The sequence below is a fragment of the Anabrus simplex genome, chromosome 3, assembly GCF_040414725.1.
Source record: "Anabrus simplex isolate iqAnaSimp1 chromosome 3, ASM4041472v1, whole genome shotgun sequence".
NCBI classification, from domain to species: domain Eukaryota; kingdom Metazoa; phylum Arthropoda; class Insecta; order Orthoptera; family Tettigoniidae; genus Anabrus; species Anabrus simplex.
Window position 1 is genome coordinate 148,532,963 of NC_090267.1, and position 27,071 is coordinate 148,560,033.

A 27,071-nucleotide genomic window follows, 5' to 3' on the forward strand; every position below is an offset into this window, starting at 1 on the left:
GTGAATAAGTGAGTTAGTTTGTGTTAAAATGAGAAGTGGCAGTGATGTTCAGAGGCAAAAATGTGTAAACAATCCCAACTCTTTCTGTTATATATGTGCTATTTATAAAAAAGCCTGTACTTGGCATATTTTAACATGAAGTTACATGGTCAGCACAAGAATTTCCCACCCCATATTGTGTGCAAAATGTGTTTAGAGAACCTGCTGCAATGATATAATGGGTTGTAGCCGTCAGTGCCACTCGGAATCCCAATGGCTTGGCGGGAACGAAGAAGTCATTTTGATGAATATTATTTTTGTGTATGTAAAGTGTCCAGGTTCAATACGAAAAACAAAAAGCACATTGTGTATCCCTGCTTTCCATCTGCCATAACCCCTGTACCACATAGACCCAATATTCCTGTCCCAAAACCACAAATACAGTTACCAGAGAGTGTGTCTTCATCATCTTCAAGTGCAATGGATGGTGGTGATGGTACCTTTGTACTGGATGTTGAGGATAAAACTCCATATCTTTATAATCTGTGTAACTTAAATGATTTGGTGTGTAACCTAGGCCTCACTAAAGCAAAGAGTGAACTTTTAGGATCAAGATTAAAAGAGAAATGTTTTACTTCCCGAGACAAATTCATATTATTACAGAAATTGGGAGGAAGAATTCCAACAGTTTTTTGTTCACAAAGACGAACTTGTGATTTGCTGTGATATCCCTGGCTTGATTTCCTGCTCCATGACTAAATGGTTAGCGTGCTGGCCTTTGGTCACAGGAGTCCTGAGTTTGATTCCTGGCAGGGTCGGGAATTTTAACCATAATTGGTTAATTTCACTGGCACAGGGCCTGGGTGTATGTGTCGTTTTCATCATCATTTCATCCTTATCACGACGCACAGGTCGCCTACGGGAGTCACATAAAAAAACCTGCATCTGGCGAGCCAAACTTGTCCTCGGACACTCCCGGCACTAAAAGCCATACGCCATTTCATTTTCCTGGCTTGATTCATCGTCTTGGAACTATTTACTGAGCAAAGGACTGGCATCTATTTATTGATACCAGTAAAAGAAGTCTCAAAGGTGTTCTTCTGCACAATGGAAATAAACTTGCTTCAGTGCCAGTTGCCCATTCAACATCTCTTCTTCAAAACTATTACAATTTATCTGTGGTGTTGCAGAAACTGAACTACAATGAACACAGATGGTTACTGTGCTGTGATTTAAAAGTGTGTGGTATCATGTTGGGGCAGCAAGGAGAATATACAAAGTTCCCTTTTTCTGTGTGAGTGGGATTCTCGGGACAGGGGTCATCACTGGTTAGTGTCCGAGTGGCCCTAGAGGGAATAGTTCATGTCTGGAGAATAAAACATTGTAAATTGTCTATTAATTGATCCTCAAAGTGTGTTATTGCCCCCTTTACATATTAAATTGGGAATTATGAAGCAGTATGTGAAGAGTTTGTGTAGAGGTAGTCCCTGCTTTTGGTACAGAAATTTCCAGGACTGTTGGATGCCAACATAAAGGAAGGTGTTTTTGATGGCTCCCAAATTCATTTCCTGCACAGTCATCTGGATTATTTTCCTGCAAATTTAAGAGCATTCAGTGAGGAACATGGCGAGGGGTTCCATGAGGAGCCGGCCCCGTGGTGTAGGGGTAGCGTGCCTGCCTCTTACCCAGAGGCCCCGGGTTCGATTCCCAGCCAGGTCAGGGATTTTTACCTGGACCTGAGGGCTGGTTTGATGTCCACTCAGCCTACATGATAAGAATTGAGGGGCTATCTGATGGTGAGATAGCAGCCCTGGTCTAGAAAGCCAAGAGTAACGGCCGAGAGGATTCATCATGCTGACCACACGACACCTCGTAATCTGCAGGCCTTCGGGCTGAGCAGCGGCCGCTTGGTTGGCCAAGGCCCTTCAAGGGCTGTAGTGCCATGGGGTTTTTGGGTTTTGATTCCATCAGGATCTAAAGGAAATGGAACGAAGGTATTAGAGGCGATGGAACGTCTCCATGATGTCAGATTACTGTTGGTGTCTAGTGCGAGATAACACTACTGAGGAACACAAACGCAAATCAACACGGTGTTCATTCACATCAAAGTGCAGTAAACAATTGTGTTCTTGTAGTGAGATTCATACAGTCTAGTAATGACCATGTTACTTTTTTGTATATTCGTTGCAATTTGATCATGTCCCCATATTTTTTCACAGACTGGTGTAATCATAAGAAATTATTAGTACACCAAACATCCTTTGAGTTGACTTGAGATGCTGTCAGAAGTCCTGCCATATACTGCTTTTATTTCTGTTGTATTCATATTTAGTGCATCACGATCATGGGAATAATTAGGCTGCACTTTATAAATTATTTTAAATCATAAATTTTTCTAGCATATCCTACATAACTTTCCAAGCTTTCAGCTTATCAGATCATAACAACTGGTTCATCATGTTCAGGGAGGATCATGTATGTTTTAATGTGTTTGACCATCCTTACTGGTGTTTTTAAGATTAAGTGGTAAATCAGCAGTTCCTGTAACCAGACCTTCCTCATCACCTAATTGTTCAGGATCATATCTGAATCTAAAGGAGAATTTAATTCAATATCAGACTCATTATTCCCTTTATAGCACCTACTTCCCACTGACAAGTGTCCACAGCAGAGTGAACTCCACTAATTTTACTCCAGGGATTGTGTTCATTTTCCTTGGAAAGTGACTAAACCAGATATCTACACTGCTAGAGATTTTTTTGACTTCTTTGCTCTTCTCTTCAGTGGTCCACTGCAATAAATCATTTAAATCTAGTCTTAAATAAACAGTGGTGTTACTAAAGAGAATCCATTTTCATACTGTGAGGTGGTGCGCACAGTGCAACTGACAGGGTTACTATAATGTGAGGAAGCGCACACTGTCTAAATGGCCAGCCGGCCATGTACCAAGGTCAGCTGTCTGAAAATAACTCTGTTTCCTCCCCTTCGGTACCTTTGAATGCACTCCTGAACACTCCTTAAGACCATGTGTGCCCTGTCGAGGGTTAATCACATAGCAGCCCTCCTGCCAATCTTAAATTTGTGGCAGTACCAGGGATCAAACCCGGACCATCGTGGACAGGCGTTAATGGCACTCACTGTTATGCTACAGAAGTGTACAAGTGAACTCTTGTTCTCATCTCAAGGTGGTGCAGCTCTTTGTAAGCACAGGCATGACTCCGATGATGGCGACCTGCAAGTACCATTTTAACTACGTACCAGCCTTCCTGCCGTTCTTAAATCTCCTGCAGTATCGAGAATCGAACCTGGGCCTCCGAGGCCCTAACTGTTATGCTACAGATGCTGACTGTATATAGATCAGGAGAAGTGTATTAAGAGGAACACTTATTCTGTTCCTAAGCTGGAGGAATTAACCATAGTTAAAATATCTGGTCTGGCCGGGAATCAAACCCAGCGCTTTCTGAACCGAAGGCCACTATGTTGATCATTCAGCCAAGGAGACAGACGAAATTCAAACCCATTATTTTCCTTTTCATCAGAAGTATATTGAGTAACATTGGAATTGCTATGGGACTTTCAGTAATCCCTGTAGATTGGAAAATGAATGAAGTTGCCACTGTTCATTGGGCCTTCCCAAAGCTTTGAATTACAAGCCCTACTAAGGTCATGTTTTGAAATTACAATCTAATCCTCCTTTGTTCCTTCAAATTTAACTTATTGAAATATTGTGTAATGTCTACAATAAAAGCTGTATCCTGAATGTTTGTTACGAAGTTCACTGATTGATTCATCTTCTACTTCCTAAAATTATTCAAAACATTCAGTCATTCAAAACATGAAAATGAGAAAGTCAGGTAACTTCTGCATAACACAAATTCACATTTTATGACCTTAAGTCAAGAAGAACAGTGAGTTGATTCAGTTCTTCAGAACTGTAACAACTCCCATTTTCTTGATAGATTTCAGAATATGATCCACTGTTCTAGTTTTTGATCAGAACACTTTCTGATGAATGAAACTGTGAATGTGATGTAACCTTCTTTCTTGACCAGCAGCTTAGCCACAATCAGTTGTTTCATTGTCATGGAAAGACCTCCATTCGTTGCTTCACACACTAGTTTTTGGACAGAACTATACATTTCTGAGGGGCTATGAACTATGGTACTGCAGTTATATCCTACTCTGATTGAAGTATTTTGAAGAGAAATTAAGAACAATGAAGCCTCTGTTCCATATATCTCTCACAGGCATAAATAAAATTGTCCTTCCTCTTTAATCTGCGCTACTCGGTAATTCTGTTTTGTAACAAGGAAAAGTTTTTGAAAATCTGAACCTCATCAGAGCTTGTAATTTCTGCAGCAATTTTAACAAATACTCTCTTAACCAAGTATGTTTAATTCAATTGCTGATCAGTGTATGACAGCTGCTCCCAAACTGTTCTATTCAGTTACAAACATCCTCCAAAAAAGCAATCCTGCTGCCTTTTTAAAAAAAAAATATTTATACAAACAATGATTTCTTACTTTGACTTCATTACACATTGTTATCATGCACTTTCTCTTTCGTGAACATAGATTGGAGTTGCCTAGATTCTTCGAAGGCATATGAAAAAGGTCTGGTTACTTAGATGCCTTCTCTATAAAGGAAATGTTTTCAGCAAAGTCATCATGGACTTGGCCTTGATCTTTCCCACTTCCCTGTTATAAACAGTATATTACATTTTTTTATTCAACAGGAGGCTTGTATTTCTCTCAGTGTTCTTACCTTCACTGACAGTTATACCAGTGTATACTATTTGTGTATCAACTCTACCCCTCGCCAGGTAAGGGACGGTGTGCCAAACCAATAACCTACATATAACCATCCTCTAACAAAATTTGTTCTGTACATTTCTTCACTACAGCTAATGATATAAGGAAACTATAAAGGTAATTTGCTCAGTAAAGTGTCCTCTGTTATCAATTTAATGTAAGTAACACACTTCATTTCATCCTGTAAGACTTTCAGTAAAAGCAGGAAATGAGTTTTTTTGCATTGCTTTTAAACTCATTCATTATCCTCATGAATTTAAATGTATTATTTTTAAAATCATATTTCTAGGCAACAAGTTAAATGTTAATCCTAGTTTCCACATCAGGTCATAGGTATCTCTCTCTTTACGTAAGGTAAAAGTAATAAAATTACTATGCTATTCCAACAAAGGGAAGTGATCTCTTATAAGAAAATCTTTTCATTTACGAGGGAGAGAATGTCTGAAACTGTACCAGAATTTGAATTCTCAACTGCGAACTGAGCGAGTTTGCCATATGATTAGAGTTGCATAGCTGTGAACTTGCATTCGGGAGATAGCGGATTTGAACCGCACAGTCAGCAGCCCTGAAGATAGTTTCCCATTTTCACTCTCGGCAAATGCTGGGGCTGTACCTTAATTAAAGCCACAGTTGTTTCCTTCCCACTCCTAGCCCTTTTCTATCCCATTGTCATCCTAAGACCTATCTGTGCTAGTGCAACAAAAATTTTTTTATAAAAGAGCACAACTTTAAAACCTAGTGTTTTTTGCAAATGTTGCTTTAAAACTTCATTCTGTTTCTATTATAGTAATAATACTGCTTCTCTCTTTGTACTAATTTTATATCTTTTTTTATGAGCAAAGTTAAAATTTTTACCTCCCTAGATGACCCCGGTGAACGAAGAAATTCCCTTTCTGTTACAAACCCTGCCACATCACCTTTCAATGAAGACACAGACATGAGACCTCAGCTCATGGATGCTGAAGGTGGAGAACATATGGATCTCAGTATGAATGTTATCATAGCTCAAGCTGAAGAACAGCTTAGGAATGGATCCATGACATGGGCTCAATATAATACATTGTTGCACCAGGTTAGTTTTGTTGCTGATGTGATAGTTTCGTATTGTGTAAACAAATTCAAATTCATGATACTCAATTACTACTTAATTTGGTTCAGGTGATCCAATTGAATGAGATTCATAAACTACGTGAAGCCCAGCGTCGAGATGAAATGGAAAACAAGGCTAGTTGGGAACGTGTTCAGAGCAGGAGAGGAGAAGTTGGTAAAGCTTCTCCCAGAAGTCAGGATGAGGGGAGCCAAGGTGAGTGTTTATATGGTTTATATTTATTTGTATGGAATTTGATGCAGTGAGCACTAAAATGATTGTGTTCAGTTGCTCCTCAAGTGCTAAATATATATATATAAATCTTCCAGAAGTTTTATTTAATTATATGTAACATGCTACCTAAAGTTATTCCTTAGAGTAGAAAAACACAATGGAATTACTGTTTCCTGTATTGTTTAAGCTTAATGGAATGCTTATTACTGTTTTATAATGGAGATCAGAAACTTAATTTGTGAAAGTTCATGAAGAAGTTATTTGCAGAAAAGTGGGGGGAAAAAAAATTTCACATTATTATAAATTATTGATAATTTGTAAGTGGACTGTCGTCTACTTTAGTCTGAAGAGTTTAGATTGCCAATAATCCTTGAGTCTTTTATATCCCTTTAAGGTAACTCACCAGCAGGTGCAAGGTTTGGAGATATAGACGAGCGCTTTCCTGTACTCAATGTTCGGAATGCTCCAACAACTGCACCTTCACCAGAGCCCCCAAGTTCTAGTAGCAGCAGTCTTCCACCTGGTCCAGTCCCTCAGTGGAATGAACTTGGTTCTCGCCATCCAAGGCCTGTCATGTGGGAGCAGCCTCCTCACACTTGGTTACGAGGAGCTCCAGGACCTGGAGGACCTTTGCCACCTGGTCCAATACCTCCACCAATACGTCTGTTGCATCAAGGCCCATTTCATCGTCAGCCAGCACCTAGTCAGGATTATGCGCCTGGTCCTAATAGCATGGGAAGCATTGGTCGATGGAGGCCAGTTCCTCAGTTTTCTAGTCGACCACCATTTGAAGGCGATTCAGAGAATAGGTATGATGAATTCTTTCTGAACATGTTACAAATTTTGTGATTGAAATTCATTCCTCAGATATATAGTTTTAAAATAGCTTGTAATATCTTTCATTTGACATCATGGTGCATACTTTCATCTCTCTCTCTCTCTCTCTCTCTCTCTCTCTCTCTCTCTCTCACACACACACACACACACATCATTGGCAAACAATTGACATGTACAGTATTGTTGTTAAGATCCTTTTATTTATTTACTATGAACTGATGATGATTCCAAGGGAATTGAAACCGGTTTTCACTTAATAAGTATTATGTATTACATATTGTTTTGAATGTTGGAACATCCCTCAGTTAATTCCTATTATATAAGATATACGTCAACACGGAAATGAAAATCATAACTTATGATATGCTGTACAGTAGAAGTCTGTTATAGTGAGAATTCATAACAGTGAAAAATTTACTCGTTATAACGGATTGGCGTTATATTCGATTTTTCGTAGAAGTTGGGGGAAGCCCATACACATTAACATGTTGACTACTAGCTCCTCAGCAGGTGATTTAAACCTCCAGCCCAGCCTTTTTAAATCCCCTCATCTCTATAGTGCAGTATTTTACATTAAATATTACTGTACAAAAACTGGTCGCCGAGCCTTTCGAGAATTGGCCCAATTTTGTATAGCCTATCAGGATTCCCTTCCTAATGACTGCTGTTGAAGTGCAAGAATGACGATATGTTTTTAAACCGGGTTCGTGCCATGGTTTTCGAAAAAATCGGCGAGCCGAAAATAGTGTCCTCTGTCCAGTACATTTTTAGATCTGGTTTTTGAATTATTTCCGTTACAAACATTAGTCCTAAAAACATTTTCATCTCATTTACGTAGACAGGTTTCCACGTATGAAAAAAATAGAATATTTAGTGAATGGACGCGGTGCTGCATTAATAACTTGTTCCACGTAAAGGTTTGTCTGATGGCATACATATTCAAGGAAATCGTCATTTACAAGTAAAATGACGAAGGATATAATTTCGTTGCTATTTTCGATGTCAACATTTAATCCTACCCGGCCAGTGAACTTGATTGCAGGCGAGCAATAAGACGGATGCGTATCGATTATTTGAATGTGCTGAATTTCACTTTGCCCAGAGTTTGGTATATCATCATTGGAATTGCTTTCCCTATCACTGAAATCAGGGATGAATTCATCACCAGAATCATAATTCAGTTGTATGTTTTCAATTTCCCCACTTCGTATACTGTTTTTGTAACTCGTCATGTTAGCAAATATGTTGGTAGATGGTCCGCCTAGTCAATACTATTTATTATTTACCTTTCACCTTAACATCTAGTACATGTTATTTATAAGTTTCATTTCCGTATTGATGGATATTACTTTACAGAAAAACAATATATATACAAATCTCCACCTTATCAATACAAATTTATTTCACATTAAGCAGGTAAATATAGTCAAATAGTCAAGACTAGTTTCGACCCCTAGGGGGTCATCCTCAGTTGACATGCATTAAAAATTGTATTGTTCATAAAAACATCACATATAGTGGTAAAAGTTTAGACTAATTTAGACTGATCATTAATGTTGGTATGTCTAATGCATGACTAGTGTGCATCGTTCATGAAGACACATATCACCTTACTGCTACTACCATCCAATTTTTAGGTTATATAATATGGAACACACATATGTTTGTGTAACTCAACAGTGGCAAGTTCAACTATATACACAATTGGCTATTGATTAGTCACATGAAAGTACAGAACACTGGCTTGAACATTTCTGATTGAGGTATCAATGCAACACCTTACTTGCATACATCCTAGAAGCTAAATTCAGTTTGTAAGGCCCATTACTTCTGATTGAAACTTAGTATGAAGTTAAAATTTGAATAAAAATATTTGCTAATGTAGACATTAAAATGTTGTTAAAATGGGCATATAGTCAAAAACAGTGGTATGTATGCCACACATGTCTAGTTAAAAATATATTACATTGATGTTGTTTATGTGCGGTACAACATGTACACTGATTTGGAATAAATGAGGTTTGTATATATAGTGTTCCAACAAAATGGATCCGTAAAAAATATTATATGTAAAGACAATTGGTATTATAATGATCCGCTGCAGATCAGGTAATGCTATTTATTTATCTGGAGATATTATTGGCAGCTACAGATGTTGGAGTTATTAGAAATGTTAATGGAGCATGTTTTCTTCCGTAGTCGCGATGTTTATAGTTGGTGGCATTAGTCAAATATGTTGAAAGTTATGCGTCTTGGTGCACGTTGATTTGTCCTGGAAGCTTATATGTTGTAAAAAACAAGGTGGAGTGTCTGGAAATAGAAATAATAGTGTGATAATGTTGTGGATAGAAAGTGTAATAGTGAATCGTATGTCGTTTTACTTACGTAAAGTGTTGGAACCGTGCGTACCATTACAGTGTAACATTTAAAAAATTTGGATGGTAACGGTCATAGTTGTGAATTTTTAATATGGCCCCGCTATTTTATCAGGTCTTATTGTATACTGAATTTTAATCCACTAGCTGAGAAAGAATGCATAAATATTCTCGAAACATGTACTAGATGTTAAGGTGAAAGGTAAATAATAAATAGTATTGACAACATATTTGCTGTTATTAACCCTCTTAGTGCCAAGCCATTTTCTGAAATTCTGGCTAAGAATGCCAAGCTATTTTTAGTGGTTCTGCAGACTTTCAGATAAATATTAATTAAAAATTGTTTTTGTTAAATATATGCATTATTTTTGCAGTATTATATAAAATATACTTCTGACTTTACCAAGAAATGCTTATAAATTTGAAAAACATCTCCAATGTATTTTTAAATTGGCAACAATTTAACAATTGTTAATTTTCATTTTTATTTTTAAGTTCTAGTCTAATTTTGGAAATACAGTTTGTAACATTACCTAAATCCAAGAACATAGGTAAAATACACATACAATTCTAAACAAAACAGCGTAATTAAAAATTTAATTAATTTACCTACAACCACCCCAAAACGTATTTTTAAAAAATCTGCACTCACCATTTTCCTCACTGAAATTTTTGTTCCACTGTCAATCGTACCTGGCATTGAACAATAATTTAATGCATAACCCTTTTGGAGTACACAATAATTATTAGTGAAAACAATGATCATATTTCAACAATATACACCCTTAAAAATTTACAATCAGAAATGCTTTCATTTCCAATAGAGAAGTGGCCCGCCAAACTTTAACCCTTGATTGTGGTGAAAACGCATATATTGAGATGAATTGTTGGGCATACGTATTTGTTTCATTTGCCATCAAATTTATCAATGAATTAGTGAAGAACTGAAAATAATCTATTAGAGGGGCATTATGTGGAGGCACATATTTAGGCCCAGCGAGTTCCATGTAAATGACGGGAGTGGTAGGCCTACCGAACTGGTTCGGAAAAATTTCTCGGAAACAAACATTAGCATTCACATTGCTTTCATTATTATTGTCATTATCACTCGCATCATCCATAGCTCCATCATTATTGTCGCTTTCTGAATCACTCAGAACTGGTAGTGAATTTTTAATTGGTTCCACGGACTGCAATTGAGTACTTACTAACCTGAACACCCGATGTACTGGGGCCAGAATAGCACTTCCTTTTCGGTACTAGTGATAATGGCGGTGTTCCTGGTATCGCGTCACTATCAAAATCACTTTCCGATTCTAATTCATCTGCTATTATATCATTTTCCTCTAAATATGCTATTAGCTTATCGTCATCCACGCCGGCAACCAAACTATCTCTACTAGAGCTCGCCATGTTGTCAACAACTCAGAGCCTGTGAACATCACAGATTATTAACTCCCTCCGTTCGTGTCAAAGATCTCCAAGGCCAAAACTATGCCACTCTCGTGAAAGCTTGAAACCTCAGCTTTCTAACGGAATAAAACACCCAGAGGCATCTGTTAGCAGAAGCCGTTAAACACTAGGAAATCATCGCGCCGATCCAGTCGGCTCTGGCACTTTTCGCGTGAGGAGCAAAAGCCGATCTGATCGGCGCGTGGCACGCAGGTGGTTAAGTCAATACGGATCCAATACCGGCCACTAGGGTCAAGATTATTACCCGTCATGTTATCATGACGCAATAACTCACTTCACTACACACCCTCACAAGAATGCCACGACTGGCTCAGGTCCGTGTTTACTCAAAGAAAAGGAAGAAAGCTTTGGAACGTACCCTCTGTTCAGGTAGTCAGGGTGAGGGACTATTCATTTATATGCCATCTATGGTTTTCAACACGAACTAAGACTTTGTACAAATTTAGCGCTAAATACAAAACAGCGTTTACATCACGCGATCTTAAACGCCTTAACTGGGACACGGTCCCACACATAGGCTGCTTGTAAACGTCTTAAGGCGTCTACAGAAGTGAATGTGTTAAAATTGATATGAAACAACAATCAGTTGGTTCAGAACTTGCATTTTCGCGGATTATATCCACACTATGGTTTACTCGATTGTTATTTTTCGAAATCCAATACTAGGAATTTCATTCTGAAAAAATTACAGTATCACTCCAGAGGCCTCTGTGGCAAACGTTTCAGTTTTCTTCTTCAAACAGGGTTGCCTAACCTAACCGTATATGCATCATGAAAACATTTCAAGCGCACGTAGTGAAATTATGACCACCTTGCTACATATTTACATGGGAGTATTCCAAAAATTTAACTAGATGCAAGAAAATATAAACTATCCTCTGAAATCAGTGATGTACTCTGTCACATCTTGAGATGAATTGCATTTTTACTTAATTTCAGCATATGACATTAAAATTAAGTGATCGTTTGCTTCAGCCTTTATTTCTAACGAATTAACAACTGCTATCAGCCACGCGTTTTACGCATTTATTACGAAAACTTGTTATCCTCTTTACATTTTGAATTTTCCTTTTAGAGAACAGCTGTCAACGGGTATTACTAGTCTACTCCAACATCGCTTTTGAATCTCAACGAGAGAGCTCGCAAGTGTACATAGCGAGAAAAGGATACGGTTCGATTATCATTGACATTTTGTGGCAAATGTTTGTTTTCTTATTCAGACAACGTCACCTAACTTAACTTGACCATACTATATGTATCATGAAAACATATTCCAAGTGCCAGTAGAGAATTGATAACATCTCACTATAAATTTGCATGGGAATAGTCTCTCCGAAATTTAACCAGACGTGAGAAAATATTGACTAGCCTCTGAAATCAGTGGGGTTCTCTACCATATCTTGAGATGTATTGCATTCATACAATTTCAGTATAGAGTATAAAGATTAAGCGATCGTTTACTTAGCCCTGAAGATGGTTTTCTGTGGTTCCCCACTTTCACACCAGGCAAATGCTGGGGCTGTACCTTAATTAAGGCCACAGCCGCTTCCTTCCCACTCCTAGCCCTTTGCTCTCCAATCGTCGCCATAAGACCTATCTGTGTCGATGCGACGTAAAGCAATTAGCAAAAAAATAGCGTTTACTTAGCCTTTATTTCTAACAAGATCATAACTGCTATCGACCACGTTATTTACGTATTTCTTACGAAAACATGTTCTTTCTTTTTGTACGGAACAGCAGTCGACGGGTATTACTAATCGACTCCGACATCGCCTTCGAATTACATGTTATGAGTCTCATCACCTTCGAATGTCGATGAGAGAGCTTACAAGTGCTCATAGTGAGAAAACTATACCAAAGGTCGTATTTTGTGGCAAACACTTCGGTTTTCTTATTCAAATGGCGTCAGCTAACCTATGTATACCGCTTGTGTACCATGAAAACTTATATTAAACGCCAGTAGAAAAGAGATAACCTTCTCACTATAAATTTACATGGTAATAACCTTTCCAAAATTTAACCTGACACGAGAAAATATAAACTAATCTCTGAAATCAGTTATTCACTCTGCCATATGTTGAGGTGTATCCCATTACAAGATATTAGAATCATTCCGTATTGACGGTTTTCACTTAACAAAGGTGAAAAAATGAGTGTATCCTCCTAATTCAGTACATCATTAGACGGAGTAATCAAATTCAAAATTGAATAGCGAATGCTATAGAGAAGTAAGTCGACTTCCACAGCGAAAGAATTAAAGACCTGAATGGGTATCCCAAGCATTGTCTGGTTTGAGAAACTGGGGGGAGGGGGTTTGCACCCATGTCAAGTAAGTGTACCTGCTAAAACTCAAGAAATATTTGGCTGACCTGCTATACATTATAACCAGCTAATCCTATTCTAATAGAAGGGGTGAGGGCGATCACCTGGCGCCTTAAAACTGGGACTACTCGGCTAAGGTATGGCAACCATGACAGAAAAGTCTCTGGCCCTCCAGGTTGGGGGTGTCATATAGGGTTAACAGCTCTATTGTATAAATAAAAGGTTGTTACGAATATCTCACATTTGCCTCGGATGAATAAGAATGGATATCAAAATATGACGACCCTGCAATGGAGACCGACTTTACGAATAGGAACTTGGAATGTAAGAACCCTGTATAAAACTGGATCCTTCAAAATCCTCAGTCAACAGCTGGAGAAGTATAGAGTGGGAATTGCTGCAATCCAAGAGACTAGATTATTAGGTAATGGTATACAGAACATGGAGAAGTATCAATTATTTTATGAGTGGTAAAGAAACTGGACCCCAAGAATTTGGTACTACATTTTGTGTCCAAAATTCACTAGTTTCGTCAGTGCTGTCCTCTGAACATGTGAATGAAAGACTAAGCTATTTGAGGGTAAATTCTAAATGGTTTAACACGTCACTGGTGAACTGCCATACCCCCACAAACAACAAGGATGATCACGTTAAAGATTCCTTTTATGAGGATTTGTTTGAACTGTGGAATAAATTTCCCAGATATGACATCAAAATTATTTTGGGTGATTTCAATGCAAAAGTTGGAAAGGAAGAAAATTTGTGTGTTCACAATAGGAAGGGAAAGTCTGCCTGACAAAAGCAATGTTATTGCCATTAGACTAATCAATTTCACTACATCCACAAACATGAATGTGCACAGTACCACTTTCCCACATAAACAAATACATAAGGAAACATGGTATTCGTGTGACGGTAAGACTGCCAATCAGATAGATCATGTACTATTTGATAACAGGCATAGAACTCCATAACTGATATCAGGGCTTACAGAGGAGCTGAGATAGGATCTGATCACAATATGATAATTGCTTAAAATTAAATTGAAAACCTCTTGTAAGTCACAGACTGGGGAAAGATGCAAAGTTGACACTGAGAAACTGAAGCAGGAGGATGAAAGATTACAGTATAATGTGGAAATTACGAACAGATTTGATATTCTGGGAGAAGATCCTACAAAAGACATTGATGAAACAAATGACTAAGTTTGTGAACGAATGTGAAATAATGCGAAAGAAATCATCACAACAGTAGCAATGAAAGTGATACCAAAAGGTGTTAGTAAGAAAAAGAAATGGTTCGATGAGGCATGTCAAGATGCAGTTAATGAAGTGGCAATATGGCATAATAAGTGGCTGCAGTCTAACAAGAATGTAGATGTTGAGGAACTATACAGAGAAGAGCAGAAAGAATGTAGTAAATTAATTTGTAGAAAGAAAAAAATCTACCAGAGGCAACAAATAGAATCAATCCAAGATGACGACAGAACATCCGCAAGATGTATGGAACTGTCAACAGTTAAAAATTTATTTAAACCAAGATCGAGTATTATGAGAAATAAGTCTGGAAATTTAATTGCTGATCAGCACAAATTATTAAATTACTATAAGCAATACTTCAATTCCTTGCTGAATTGTGATTATCCAGAAACCTGTATTGGTAAACCATCTAGTTCCCCATCTGAAGAACAAATACCATAGCCATCATACCAAGAGGTATTACATAGTATTTTACATTTAAAAAACAATAAACAAAAAGTGACAACATTCCCACTGAGCTTATTAAATATGGTGGAGAAAGATTACATAAGTACATACTGTATATAAAGATAATTCTAAGGATATGGCACAATGAAGTTATTCCAAAAGAATGGCAGGAATCACTTATTGTCCCCATTCATAAAGGAAGGGATAAGGAAGACCTTCAAAATTGTCGTGGCATATCTCTTGTAAATAAGGCCTACAAAATTTTGTCTGTTATTCTTTTACAGCGTTTAAAACCATTTGCTGAAAATGTTATTGGGGACTATCAGAATGGTTTTTGTAGTAACAGATCCACTACAGACAACATATTTGCAATTAAGAATATTAATGACAAGGTGTGGGAACACAAGGAGTCTGTTCATTATTTCTTTATAGATTTCTTGAAGGCATATGATTCAATCCATAGAGAAGGGCTGTGGAACATCATGATCGAATTTGGCTTTCCTATAAAATTAATTAACATGTGCAAACTGTGTATGAATGGTAATGTTAGTTGTGTTTTGCTCAAGGGTAGAAAATGAAGTTCCTTCCAGAAGAAAACTGGTCTGAGACAAGGGGGATGCACTATCTCCTCTTTTATTCAACATTGCACTGGAGAAGATTATCAGGAAATTCGCTTCTTGTACCTGCTGGCATCATATTGGGGAGACAACATAAAAGTCCTTGCATAAGCGGATGATATTGTTCTTATTGGCCGCAATTAATTAGAAATTAGGCAGTTATTTGTGGAACTAGAGGAAATGGCAGCATAAGTTGGCTTACGGGTAAATGATAGACACATTACATGGTTGTACAGAGACCAAATTATGAGGAGGTTGACAGATTGCCTTTGAAGATGGGAAATATATATTTAAAAGAGTAGAGGAGTTTAAATTCCTTGGTGTATTAATTGATGAGCAAAACCGAAGGCAAGGAGAACCAAGCTAGAGTTAAGAATGCAAAAAAGGCATTTTACCTTATGAGCCCTACATTAGGCTCCAAGTTTTTAACAAGGAATGCAAAAATGATTATCTACAATACAATAATTCGACCAGTCGCTAGAGCTTTTCCTCCCCACTACTCACAGCAATTCACACTTACAGAAATCCATTTCTAGTGAAACTATTAGTCTAAAACCTACCTGTCATTACATTTGATGTTGGGAAAATGTTGTCCTTCAACTGTCAAACATGCCTGACACCTTGTAAATAGGTTTGCAGACACTCGACAGATCTCAGCTCGTGTGATGTTCGAAATAACATGTGTAATGTTCTCTTGTAGTTCTTCTCTTGTGTGAGGATTGTTCACATACACTTTTCCCTTCAGCATCCCCCACAGGTAATAATCACAGGGATTTAAATCAGGAGATCTAGGGGGATAATTAACCACACGATCTTCAAAAACTTCCCGTATTACCTTCATAGACTGATTAGCAGTGTGTGCTGTCGCATTATCTTGCATAAAGTAACCATTACTCCTTTCTTCTTCCGTCATCTCTTGAAAGAATGGTCTGAGAATGAGGTCTAAATATCGATCAGCATTTATTGCTTCGCAGGGAAAATTATAGGTCCTATAATTCTGCAAGCACTTATTGCGCACCAAACTACTATTTTTACATCATGAAGTGGACGGACGTGCAGCTGGTAGGGATTTTCCGCACACCAGTAGCGATTGTTTTGACTATTTACATAGCCACTTAAGTGTAGCCATGCTTCATCACTATAAAATAAAAGTTCTGGGTCAACATACCCATCGTGAACTGACTGAAGCAACCAGTTACAATACCGAACCCTAGCGAAACTGTCAGGTCCTCTTAAATATTGGGCAGGGGTGGGTTTGTACGGTTTTGCTTTTAACAGTTTTGTTGCTTTGTGGGCAGAAGATAGACACATTTGTTTGTACGGCAAGACGCGACAGGGATTTTGTTAGAGTTCTTTCCAAGAGAGCTCCAATTTCGTCAAGCTTTTCCTCTGTTAAAACGGTTCGTCTCCTGCGTGATTTTTTTTGTTAAGAATGGACTCACTGGTCCAGAACTTCTTTACTAATTTACGTACCGTGCTCCTATGAGGAGGGAGGATTCCAGGAAATTTGCGAATGAATCGAAAGCGGCATTCTGTATAAGAAGAATGCTTCACATAGCACAACACAATGAATACACACTGTTCTACTGTATACATCACTCGTTAAACACATGATTAGTATTCCTACAGAAACTATGCTGTTTTAAAGCGAACACATTGAACACGCTACCAATGCCGCGGATGAACTGAACTATTGCTGTGTGTGAAGCAATGGTTATCGCTACCATACTGCATTAGATCATCTTAGCCGGTCATGAAGCAATATATCTCCCTGCAAATGAGTCACCCGGCCGCGCTATCGCCTTCCGTGCGTGTTCTCCTGACACACGGAGCAAGCCATAAAAAAGACCCTGTATACCTGTGGTTTAGAATCTTCTTCTCTTCTCTGTTTTCAATTTGCTCTGTAGTATTTTTCACTTCATCCAAATCCATTTGTCTCTTTAAACCAATTGTTTTTCGTTTTACTATTCCAAAATAAATCAAAAAGCTGTTTTAGGAGTCTAAAATTAGGCAAATTGTATGTGTGTCCAAAAATATGCAATCTTTTGCTATCTCATCGTGTCAATAATTGATTCACTTTCCTTGTAAATTATTGAATTGGGTGAAAGTTTTCACTGGCTGTACTAATAATTTAATTTAAAATATATATTTTTTAAGAAAGTTTCAAATGTAATACTGTATGTCTCTTCTTTGTATCCAGAAAAGTACTTTAATGCATTCCATATGTTTTAATTTAATATTTAGAAAGTCACCTGTTTGTGATTAATAAGTGGTTCAATATCTTTCAGGTATGACCGGTTTGGCATGAGGTTTCCTGGTCCACCACAGCCTCCGCCCCCACCTCATCAACAGCCTCCTCATCAACAGCCTCCTCCTCCATTACATCAGCAACCTCCACCACAGCCTCATCGTCCACACTCGCAGCCTCAGGTATCTGAGGAACAACATACATCATCAAATGCAGAATTGCCCCCTGCAGATCCAATGCTCCTAGAAATGATATCTCAAGATACAATGAGGACAATTAAGATTGATCGCACTCCACGTGAAATTCGTTATTATGGAGATGTTGCTATAGTGATGCTAGCGTGGGATGATCCTAGAGAAATCCTTTTTCAGAGTGGTTCAAGAAGAGTTTCGTTTGATGACAGAGAGACTGTACTTTGTGCTTTTAATGATGCGTACAGAGATTTCGTGTTAGATGGCCATACACACAGGTTGGTATCATGTGAAGCTTTTCTTACTGTTGGTTTTATACGTATATTCAATCATTTAATCATTAAAAGTGGAGGTCTGATTTTAAATTGCAGTTGGAATGTAAATATTGGAATTCTTAATAAACTTATTTGTAATACCTCTCCATCCTTTCTGTTAAATGAGAATAAAATGAAAGCATCAGCCGGCAGTACATCTGTCTGATGGTTTTCCCAGGCAAGAAGGTTGCTTGGATCATCTACTTGGAATAAAGTGGGTGGCCACTTCTGTTGAAAGTGTGTACAAATGTTGTGTACTTTGTTAATATGTGTAAACATAAAATAATCCTGTGAAGAATCTCAAGGAACATATCAGTAGCCAATGAATAAAATAACTTCTTTGAGAAAGTCACTCAAACACATATTACTACAGTGGATGCATTCTAAACCGGCTTGCTTGGGACCGGCCCTTGGTCAGATAGTGAGACGGACGGATAAACGGGCAATAGTAAAATAAAGGGCCTATTCAGCAATTTATAATACTATAATACAAATATTTTGGAACGTGTTAGGCTTATAAAGTTTAAGTTACAGTAATTTAAAGTATTAATAACCCATTTACTGCCAAACCCGTATATATACGTTATTGAACGCCGTGCCACGGCCGCCAAACCTGTATATATATGTTTTGGTGCAGTGTGTACTTCACTGATCTCACAAATGAACGCGATATAGTGTCATGCTGTGAGATTCCTTGGAAATGCTTAATGAAGTTCTGTACTGCAGATATACCACTCCATTTTGCGTGTTTTGAAAGCGACTGGTGTTATTTCAACTTCGTTGGAGTGGAACATCTTTCTCACTAACGTGTAGCAATCATGGCGTCTTGAAGTATACATTCATCCCATGTTGACGAAGAAATTGAATGTTTCCTCATAAATAGTGATTCTGGAGAGCTATATTTTGATAATGAAGATGGAGAATATCTAATTGGCGATATTGAACTACAAGAAAGTGTGAGACAAAGTAGTAATGATGAATCTCATGCGAAATTGTCGCCACTTCCTCAGATAAATTATTTTTTCCCCAAATATAAATGATTTTGATAATACCAGTTCTTGAATCAACAATATTATATTTCAGTAATAGCATCACCGAGCAGAGTAGCCGCGCGTATTAATGTGCTACGTCTATGAAGCCAGGCTCTGAACTCATCAGGTGAGTGGGTTCAAACCCAACCGTCAGCTGTCCTGATTTTTTTTTTCGCTCCCAAGCAAATGTCCGGACAGTTCCTAGTCATAAACCACGGCCATTTCCTTCCACTTCCTTACCCAGTTCCATTCACCGTAATTAATTTCATATTCATTATCTTCTCAACTGTGGTTTGCATCGGGAAGGGTATCCGGTCGTAAAAATATGGTGTAAAATATAATCTCACTTCATCCTGACACCATATTAGGCTGCAGGGCTAAGAGGACAATATGCATTCCATTAATAGTATCAGTAAATATGTATCTGTCAAAATGCTTCTTCTTTAAAAAAAACCTGGCCCACAGGTCATCAAAACTCGGCAGTGAAAAGGTTAATTATTTAAACATGAAAAAGTAGTATGAAAGTACAGTAAATACAAACTAACATGATTTTCTGTCATAGCACAAAATATTAGATCCAGTTCATGGTTCAGTAGATTTATTTTTTGACTTCACAACACAATCGTTCACTAATTCACAACACAATCATTCACAAAAATAAACTTTTGAGAAAATTAGATTCTGTCATTAAACTATTAAAAACTATGATACCAATGAAATTAACTTAACACATGAAACTGAATTTACTTAAAATAATTGATAATGTTTTTTGCTGCTTTGTTTCCAATGAATTTTTGAAGGCAAAGTCACATCATCTCCTTTGTAGCAGAGTTTTCTTTTCTTTGCAACATATTCCACACTTGCAACCATGAGAAACCAGAAGTGATATTTACCAAACTGACTGTTTAATCAGACGGCTGATTAATCCAGTGCCGGTTAAAAGGGCGTCGACCGGTATCTCTTTTCCTAAAAATGTAGTGTTATAAATACTCAAATAACAAAAGTATGGGGCTGTACTTCGTAGTGAAAACTCTCAAGTTCCGTTTTATTTAGTGTTCTAGTAAATACTTTTCACAAACTTGACTATAGCGATTTTTTATTTTTTCTTTCAAACTTCTTTCACTGGATGCTACTGCCATGAGATATGTCAAAGGACTGTATGAAGCAATAACAATATACAGACATGACTTGACTCCAAATATAGTTCATTTCAGGGCTTCAGTATCAGTTCTGATTTTAATTAGTTTAGCATGCAGAAAAAGTTTACGTTCTACAGTATGTTCAGGATTTTCCAAATTACTGTATTGTGAATCTTAAAGTTAATTTTTGTAAATTTCCTCCGAGCCTGCTCTTGTTGTATTGAATAGTTCATCAAAGTTTCTTTCATGCCCAATTTGGCTCTCTCTACCGAGCGAGTTGGCCGTGCGCGTAGAGGCGCGCGGCTGTGAGCTTGCATCCGGGAGATAGTAGGTTCGAATCCCACTATCGGCAGCCCTGAATATTGTTTTCCGTGGTTTCCCATTTTCACACCAGGCAAATGCTGGGGCTGTACCTTAATTAAGGCCACGGCCGCTTCCTTCCAACTCCTAGGCCTTTCCTATCCCATCGTCGCCATAAGACCTATCTGTGTCGGTGCGACATTAAGCCCCTAGCAATTTGGCTCTTGTTCATAGTTTGTGGAAATTAAATTTGAATCGAAATATGTTTATTATAATAATACAGTGTCTTAAATTGTTCATCTCTCTCTGGTTATTGCCATGCAAGGGTTGAAAAGCAATGCATTGAATTTTCTCTCTGTATTTCCTCTGGCACCTAAGTTTAGATTAAAACCTGGAGTATTTAACTTTCATATCCATCACCATTGTATGTTGGAATGCTGCTTAAATGTAGGTTTCACTTCTATGTAGATATTTTCTGAATTATAGTGATGATAGGTTGTGCAGACAATTCACAAATTAAGTCTTTTGAAACTAATTCAAAGTTAAGAAATACTAGAACATACACGGAAAAGAAAAAAATTTATTAATAACAGACTGTCCTTTTCTTTCCTGAAAGAGCATCTGAGATACTGTCAGATCACTTCTATTTATTTATTTTTAATTTTATATGTGTAAATGTCAGTCAACATATCAGTAAAGCACAATGTTTCACACTCCTATTAAACTTTTGCTTTAATCAATTCATTAATGGAAAATAAGACATTCAAAATCATTTTCCCAGAAATAGTTTCGTGGTACAAACAAAAACAAATCATAACTGTGTTTCCATCGAAACCGATGGCATTACTGGTGCATGACAAGCGGAATACCAACAGTCTGGCGTGATAAATATCACGTGACTTAGTCAAGACGTGACAACTGAGAGGAGAGAACATGCGAGAGGTGGAGTGGAATAAGATCATTGTGGAAATATTTCAACATTTATAAAGGCATGGAAGACAGAATTTAACATTAAATGTTTTTGCGCTTGTTTCATAATAATCGCTTATTCTTAATCAGTAACATTTACAAAATAATGACGATGGTGATGATCATAATTAAGAAAGTGATTTGATAGAATCTGATGATATTCTTTCAGGAACAAAACATGTCATTCTAGTAATAATTAATGTTTAAATTTTCTTATCGTGCGTTATTTTGACAGGCTGGAAAACCTGAAGACATGTTCACGTAAATCCAGCAGGCTACAGGAACATCTACTGTATATTTCATTAACTGCTACCTGTTGTCTCTACTCACCTCCAGGGGTGTTCAAAATTTGCATTTGAACTATTTTGGGTTTTATGTACATCAGTATACGAGTTCATGAATGTCCATCCTTTAAATGTGCAATTACAGTAAAATCCTGTTTGTCCAAAATAAAGGGGGCGGAGCCACTTCGGTTGACGCGTTTTTTCAGATGACACATAGTATAAATATTTTGGGAAATTAAATGTCGAAATAGAAATGCATAAACTCTGTTAAGCAAAGGTGCATACTGTATATTAACATTAAAATGTTAATGTCGCTCATTGTATAAAATCAGTGATTTTCTTCTGAATTTCCTTGGTGCAACACTGTCGTGCAGCTATGTCGCGCCACCGTTTAATCAACAACACATCAGCTGGTGTAGATTCATTGCTTTGTCAAACAAAGCGCAAAGCTGTCTGAAATAATGAAACAATTTCTTTTGCAATGGGGTAAGAAAAGCATTGGAACTACAGTATGAAACCGCAAGGGTGAAAGAAACATATGAATGGAGAAGTGTCGCTGGACTTCCCTGGTTTCCTAACAGAAGCTGCGGTATAATCCGAGCAGTAAACAAAGATGAAACTCCCGCAACTGAAGCTACGTTAATCACAGTCTACATAATCTTCATGATGAATAATACAGTAATAATAATCATAATAATGATAATGCAGTAATAGCACCATAATAATTCCTGCTTGTTCAAGAGAAAATGTGTCATGGAATGAACTAGATGGTAAGAAACTGTTTTATGCTACACGTGCATTCCGGTATAAGTCATGATATAAAAATAGGGTTTTCCTAGTAGCTCTCCGCACATATAGCAAGAAAATGACTAATATTGATGATTAAGAACGAGATCAAAATAAAAAACTGATGATTAAGAACGAGATCAAAATAAAAAACAATTTTGTCAGAGCATTTCGATTAAGCTGGGTTTCGGTTAAGCGGGGTTCTACTGTACCTATATCTTAGAATTAAACTATTTTCTTCTTCTTTTTGATTTTAGCCATCTAAGGACCATGGAGAGTAACCCTGTGCATTCATCTTGACCCTTCTTTTCTTAACTTCCAATAGTTCTTCATCCTTTCACTTTGCTGTTTCCACCTCTCTTGATTCAGCTGTTATTACCATTCCTCTGCTTCTTCTGGAAGCCCTTGAAATTTTGTATCAGTCTTCTGAAAGTTGTTCTGTCTTTTATTATTTGTTATTCCAATCTCTGTCAAATCTTGTTTTACTCCTTGGATCCACTGCTTGTCATTCTTGCCCTTGTAAACATGGCTAAACACTCGTTTTGTCTTTCCGATTGTGTCTGACATCCTTTCATTTCCTGTTTTTGTTCCTTCTATATCTAAATTCTTCTTCCTCTGTTTTCAGTAATACCCATATTTTCTAAAATATTTTCCTTTTCTTGTTCTCTATCACTTGTATGCATTCTATGGCATGCAGATTCTCTGGTTTGATTACTGTTTTGTAGTGTAAGTCCAACTTTTCCTGCTATTTCTTTCAGAAAATTGGTTTGTTCTAAGGCAGTCTCTGTACCTTCAGAGAGAATTGCTTTGTCTTCGATTAAGGCCAGACAGTTAACACCAGCCCCTTTGTGCTTTGAACCTAATCTTATCTCATGATGGAGTCCCCACCCCAATTTTTTTGTTTTTTTGTTTTTGGGGTCTTTCTTTCGATGCTCCTTATTACCTTTTTCAGGACGCTCTTGAAAAGAGTCAGGGAAAGCCTGTCTCCCTGCCTGATACTATTCTTAATTTCAAATTCATCTGAGATCTTCCCCATAAATTTCAGCATGGACTTTGTGTCAGTGAGAGCCTGGCTAATTATGTTGATTGATTTTGTGTCAACTTGAAATTCCTCTAAAATGTTCAGAGCAAAACTCGGTCTACTGAATTGTATGCTTTTTTGAAGTCCACAAAATCTATTATATAGATTTTGTTCTTTTTCAAGTTTAGAATCTGCTCAACACATGTTCAGACTTTTCTGAACCCACCTTGGTATTCTCAGATTTATTTGTCTATTGTTGGTTCGAATCTATTATGAAGAGCTTTTGACAGTATTTTATATGTGACTGCTATGAGGGAGATTCTTCTGTAATTGTTCTCATCTATTTTGTCACCGTTCTTGTGTAATGGGTATGTTTTATTACATTTTACTAGCTCCCTAAAAATTATCAAGGTTACCAAAAGGACAAAGCATATACAAATAATATTGGTAGATAATTGCTGACAAAGGATAAGAAAATAGTATAAGAGATTAGGAATGATAAGACATTGGTTACATAATATATAATTGATGTAAAATCATGACAAATCCTTTAAATGATGAGATTGCGGTTTCTTTTATTCTTTTATTGTGGATGCCTGGCAGTTTGCAGAATGCTTAGAATCATTTCACTAGCACCCACCATCAATCCAATCACCTCAATATTATCAAGGTTGTATTTATTTTTACAGTATGGCATTTTGTGTTCTTAGATGGCCGCCTCCTTACTGTGAACCTCCTGTGGCTGGTCTCTCTTTTCCAATTTTGCTTTATGTCGCACTGACAGAGATAGATCTTAAAGCAAAGATGGTATAGGAAAGGGAAAAGGCTAGGAGTGGGAAGGAAGCAACTGTGGCCTTAATTAAGGTACAGCCCCAGCATTTGCCTGGTGTAAAACTGGGAAACCATGGAAAACCATCTTCAGGGCTGCCGACGGTGGGGTTTGGACCCACTACCTCCTGAATGTAAGCTCACAGCTACACAACCCTAACTGCACGGCCAAGCTCGCTCGGTGTGGCTTGTCTGAACAAAGTTCTAACCTTTCAGTTGGATCTAGTATGTAGCCAGTTATCGATACAGCTTTAAAGGCTGTGATATCAATTCGCTTTGTGCTCCCTTGCGTAGCAATCTAGAAACTTCATCATGAGTTGTATATCCTCTCCTTTGCAAAGGAGACAGATGGTGTGGGGATGGGCATTGTGAAGAGTTTCACCCTGCAGACAAAAGCCAAGGACATGTAGAAAAGTTTCAATCTCACTGCGGCAACACCGACAGTGGTTACCGTCCAGACATCCCCCCCAGCAGCTAGGATTGCAGCAACGTTGCATGTCATGTTGAGGGCATCCTTCTATTTGGAACAATGAATCCATTGTGGTGCCAGATCCAATTATTAACAGGAGAGTAGTCTTTATAAAGAATAACTTCTCTACCGGTATGGGGTAGCTTACACCATGCTTGATATTCTGTGTCACAGAGCTGTCCTGACTTTAGGAGAAAATATATTATAGTATTACCCCTCTTTTACACTTTTCAAGGGACCAAGGAATACTGGTGTAAAAGGAGGGAAAGTGTAAATCGTGGGAAACAACTTGTACAGGTATATGTAAAAATGCTGTGGAAAAGGAGGTAAATGTTACACAAATGCATATTATTAATTTATAGAGTATTTCAATCTCAATCGATTTACTATCCATGTAAGTTAATTACTGTACTGTATTAACTGTTGACTACACTGCCTTTGTAATTCTGCTCATCCTTTGCCCAGGAGAAAGTTACTGGTAGGTGGTTAAAAATTTGTGTAATATATTCTTTTAATATACAGTAGTTACTTTCATAGAATGGCAATAGAATTATCTAAGATGCAGTATTTTAATTGCCACTATTGTACCTGTATTTACAACATTAACACCAATTTATTCCTGATGGAAAACTACACAATCACCGCTTCCTACCAAAATAGTCCAGAATCGATCTCTGTTTACACTTCTTATTTCTTATGACCTCTATTTGTTTTTCAAGCTCATAAAGGTTATGAAAATTATTTTCACCCCCCTCTACAGATGATAGATACCTGCATAAAACATCCAGTGCTGCACTTGCATCAGCACTGGTAAGCATCACTTCACTGTCTTCCTCTGCTTCATCACTGACACTGGTGGGAGACTCAGCTGCTGTTTGCTCAGCAACCAACTCCTCCACACTTCTTTCCTCTGCAGTGATCACAGAATCATCTACCCAAAGAAAATCTTCAGTGGTGCAGTCTGACTGCAACATTCTCCATACATCAGGTTTCAGGCCTTCTTCTTCTTCTGTCAACTGAAATTCGGGATGATTCTTGAAAAATCCTGCTTTCAAGAAACAATTTGAGTTGGTAGTCTGCTTCACAGCTTTCCAAGACATTGCAATGAAGTGAAGCGCATCCAGGATTGAAACTTTAAATGATGGATCCTTTCCAACATCCATAAGGAATAAAATTCGCTGCACCAGGTTCTTCCTGTAAAGTGACTTAAAGGAGTGAATAACCCCTAAATCCATAGGTTGTAGCTTGCTTGTGCAGTTAGCAGGCAGAAATTCTAACTGCACATTCCTCAAATTAACATCCACGGGATGTTAAGGACAACAGTCGATGAAAAGAAGGATCTTCGTATTTTGCGCAGCCATTTTTTTTAATCCAGAGCAATTAACTGCTGTCGGAAAAGATCTGAGGTCATCCAGGCCTTATGGTTGGCATCGTAGGCAGTAGGTAATGATCGCACATTCTTGAAGCAATGAGACTTTTTAGATTTCCCTATCACATACGGGTGGAGCTTCTCAGAGCCATCAGCATTGGCTCCCAACATCACTGTGAGCCTCATCTTGCTGTGTTTTCCACCATGGTGTTTATCTCCTTTGAATGACAAAGTCTTGCTGGGCATCACACTGAAAAACAGTCCAGTTTCATCTAGGTTAAAAATGTTCCTGCGTTCATAATCCTTGGTCAGCTCCTGCAATCTTTTATCGATCCATTCTTCCACAGTTTCATCACTTTCCCCACAAACAGTTTTATAGGTTAGGTTATACCTTTTCCTAAATCGATCGATCCAGCCATTGGACGTGCTGAAATTTTCAATGCCAAGAATGTTTGCCACTGTAAGCGCCTTTTCCCTTAAGAGCACACCATCAATTGGAATGAATGCGGCTCTTGAAGTTTCAAACCAACTTTTTACAATTTTTTCCATTTTCTCGTATTTGCAGTATGACGCATACTTCCTTTTTTGGAGTTTGTTCTGCGTTCTGAACCACTCGATGTAATGCTTCCTCTGTTTTTCACAATTGTATTCAGCGTGGATACAGGAAGCTGCAATTTGCGC

At 37.7% G+C, this 27,071-nt stretch overlaps 1 protein-coding gene across 4 annotated transcripts in view; it reads left to right on the forward strand.

Annotated features, from left to right (window-relative positions):
• The window catches only part of LOC136866098 (pre-mRNA cleavage complex 2 protein Pcf11), a 444,626-nt gene that overhangs the window by 307,669 nt on the left and 109,886 nt on the right, over positions 1-27,071 (forward strand). For all 4 annotated transcript variants that reach the window (XM_067142769.2, XM_067142771.2, XM_067142770.2 and 1 more), the window contains 4 exons: positions 5,654-5,862; positions 5,949-6,093; positions 6,506-6,920; positions 17,730-18,158. In XM_067142769.2, the coding sequence (XP_066998870.2) occupies positions 5,654-5,862; positions 5,949-6,093; positions 6,506-6,920; positions 17,730-18,158 (1,198 nt within the window). The remainder of the gene's footprint in view (positions 1-5,653; positions 5,863-5,948; positions 6,094-6,505; positions 6,921-17,729; positions 18,159-27,071) is intronic.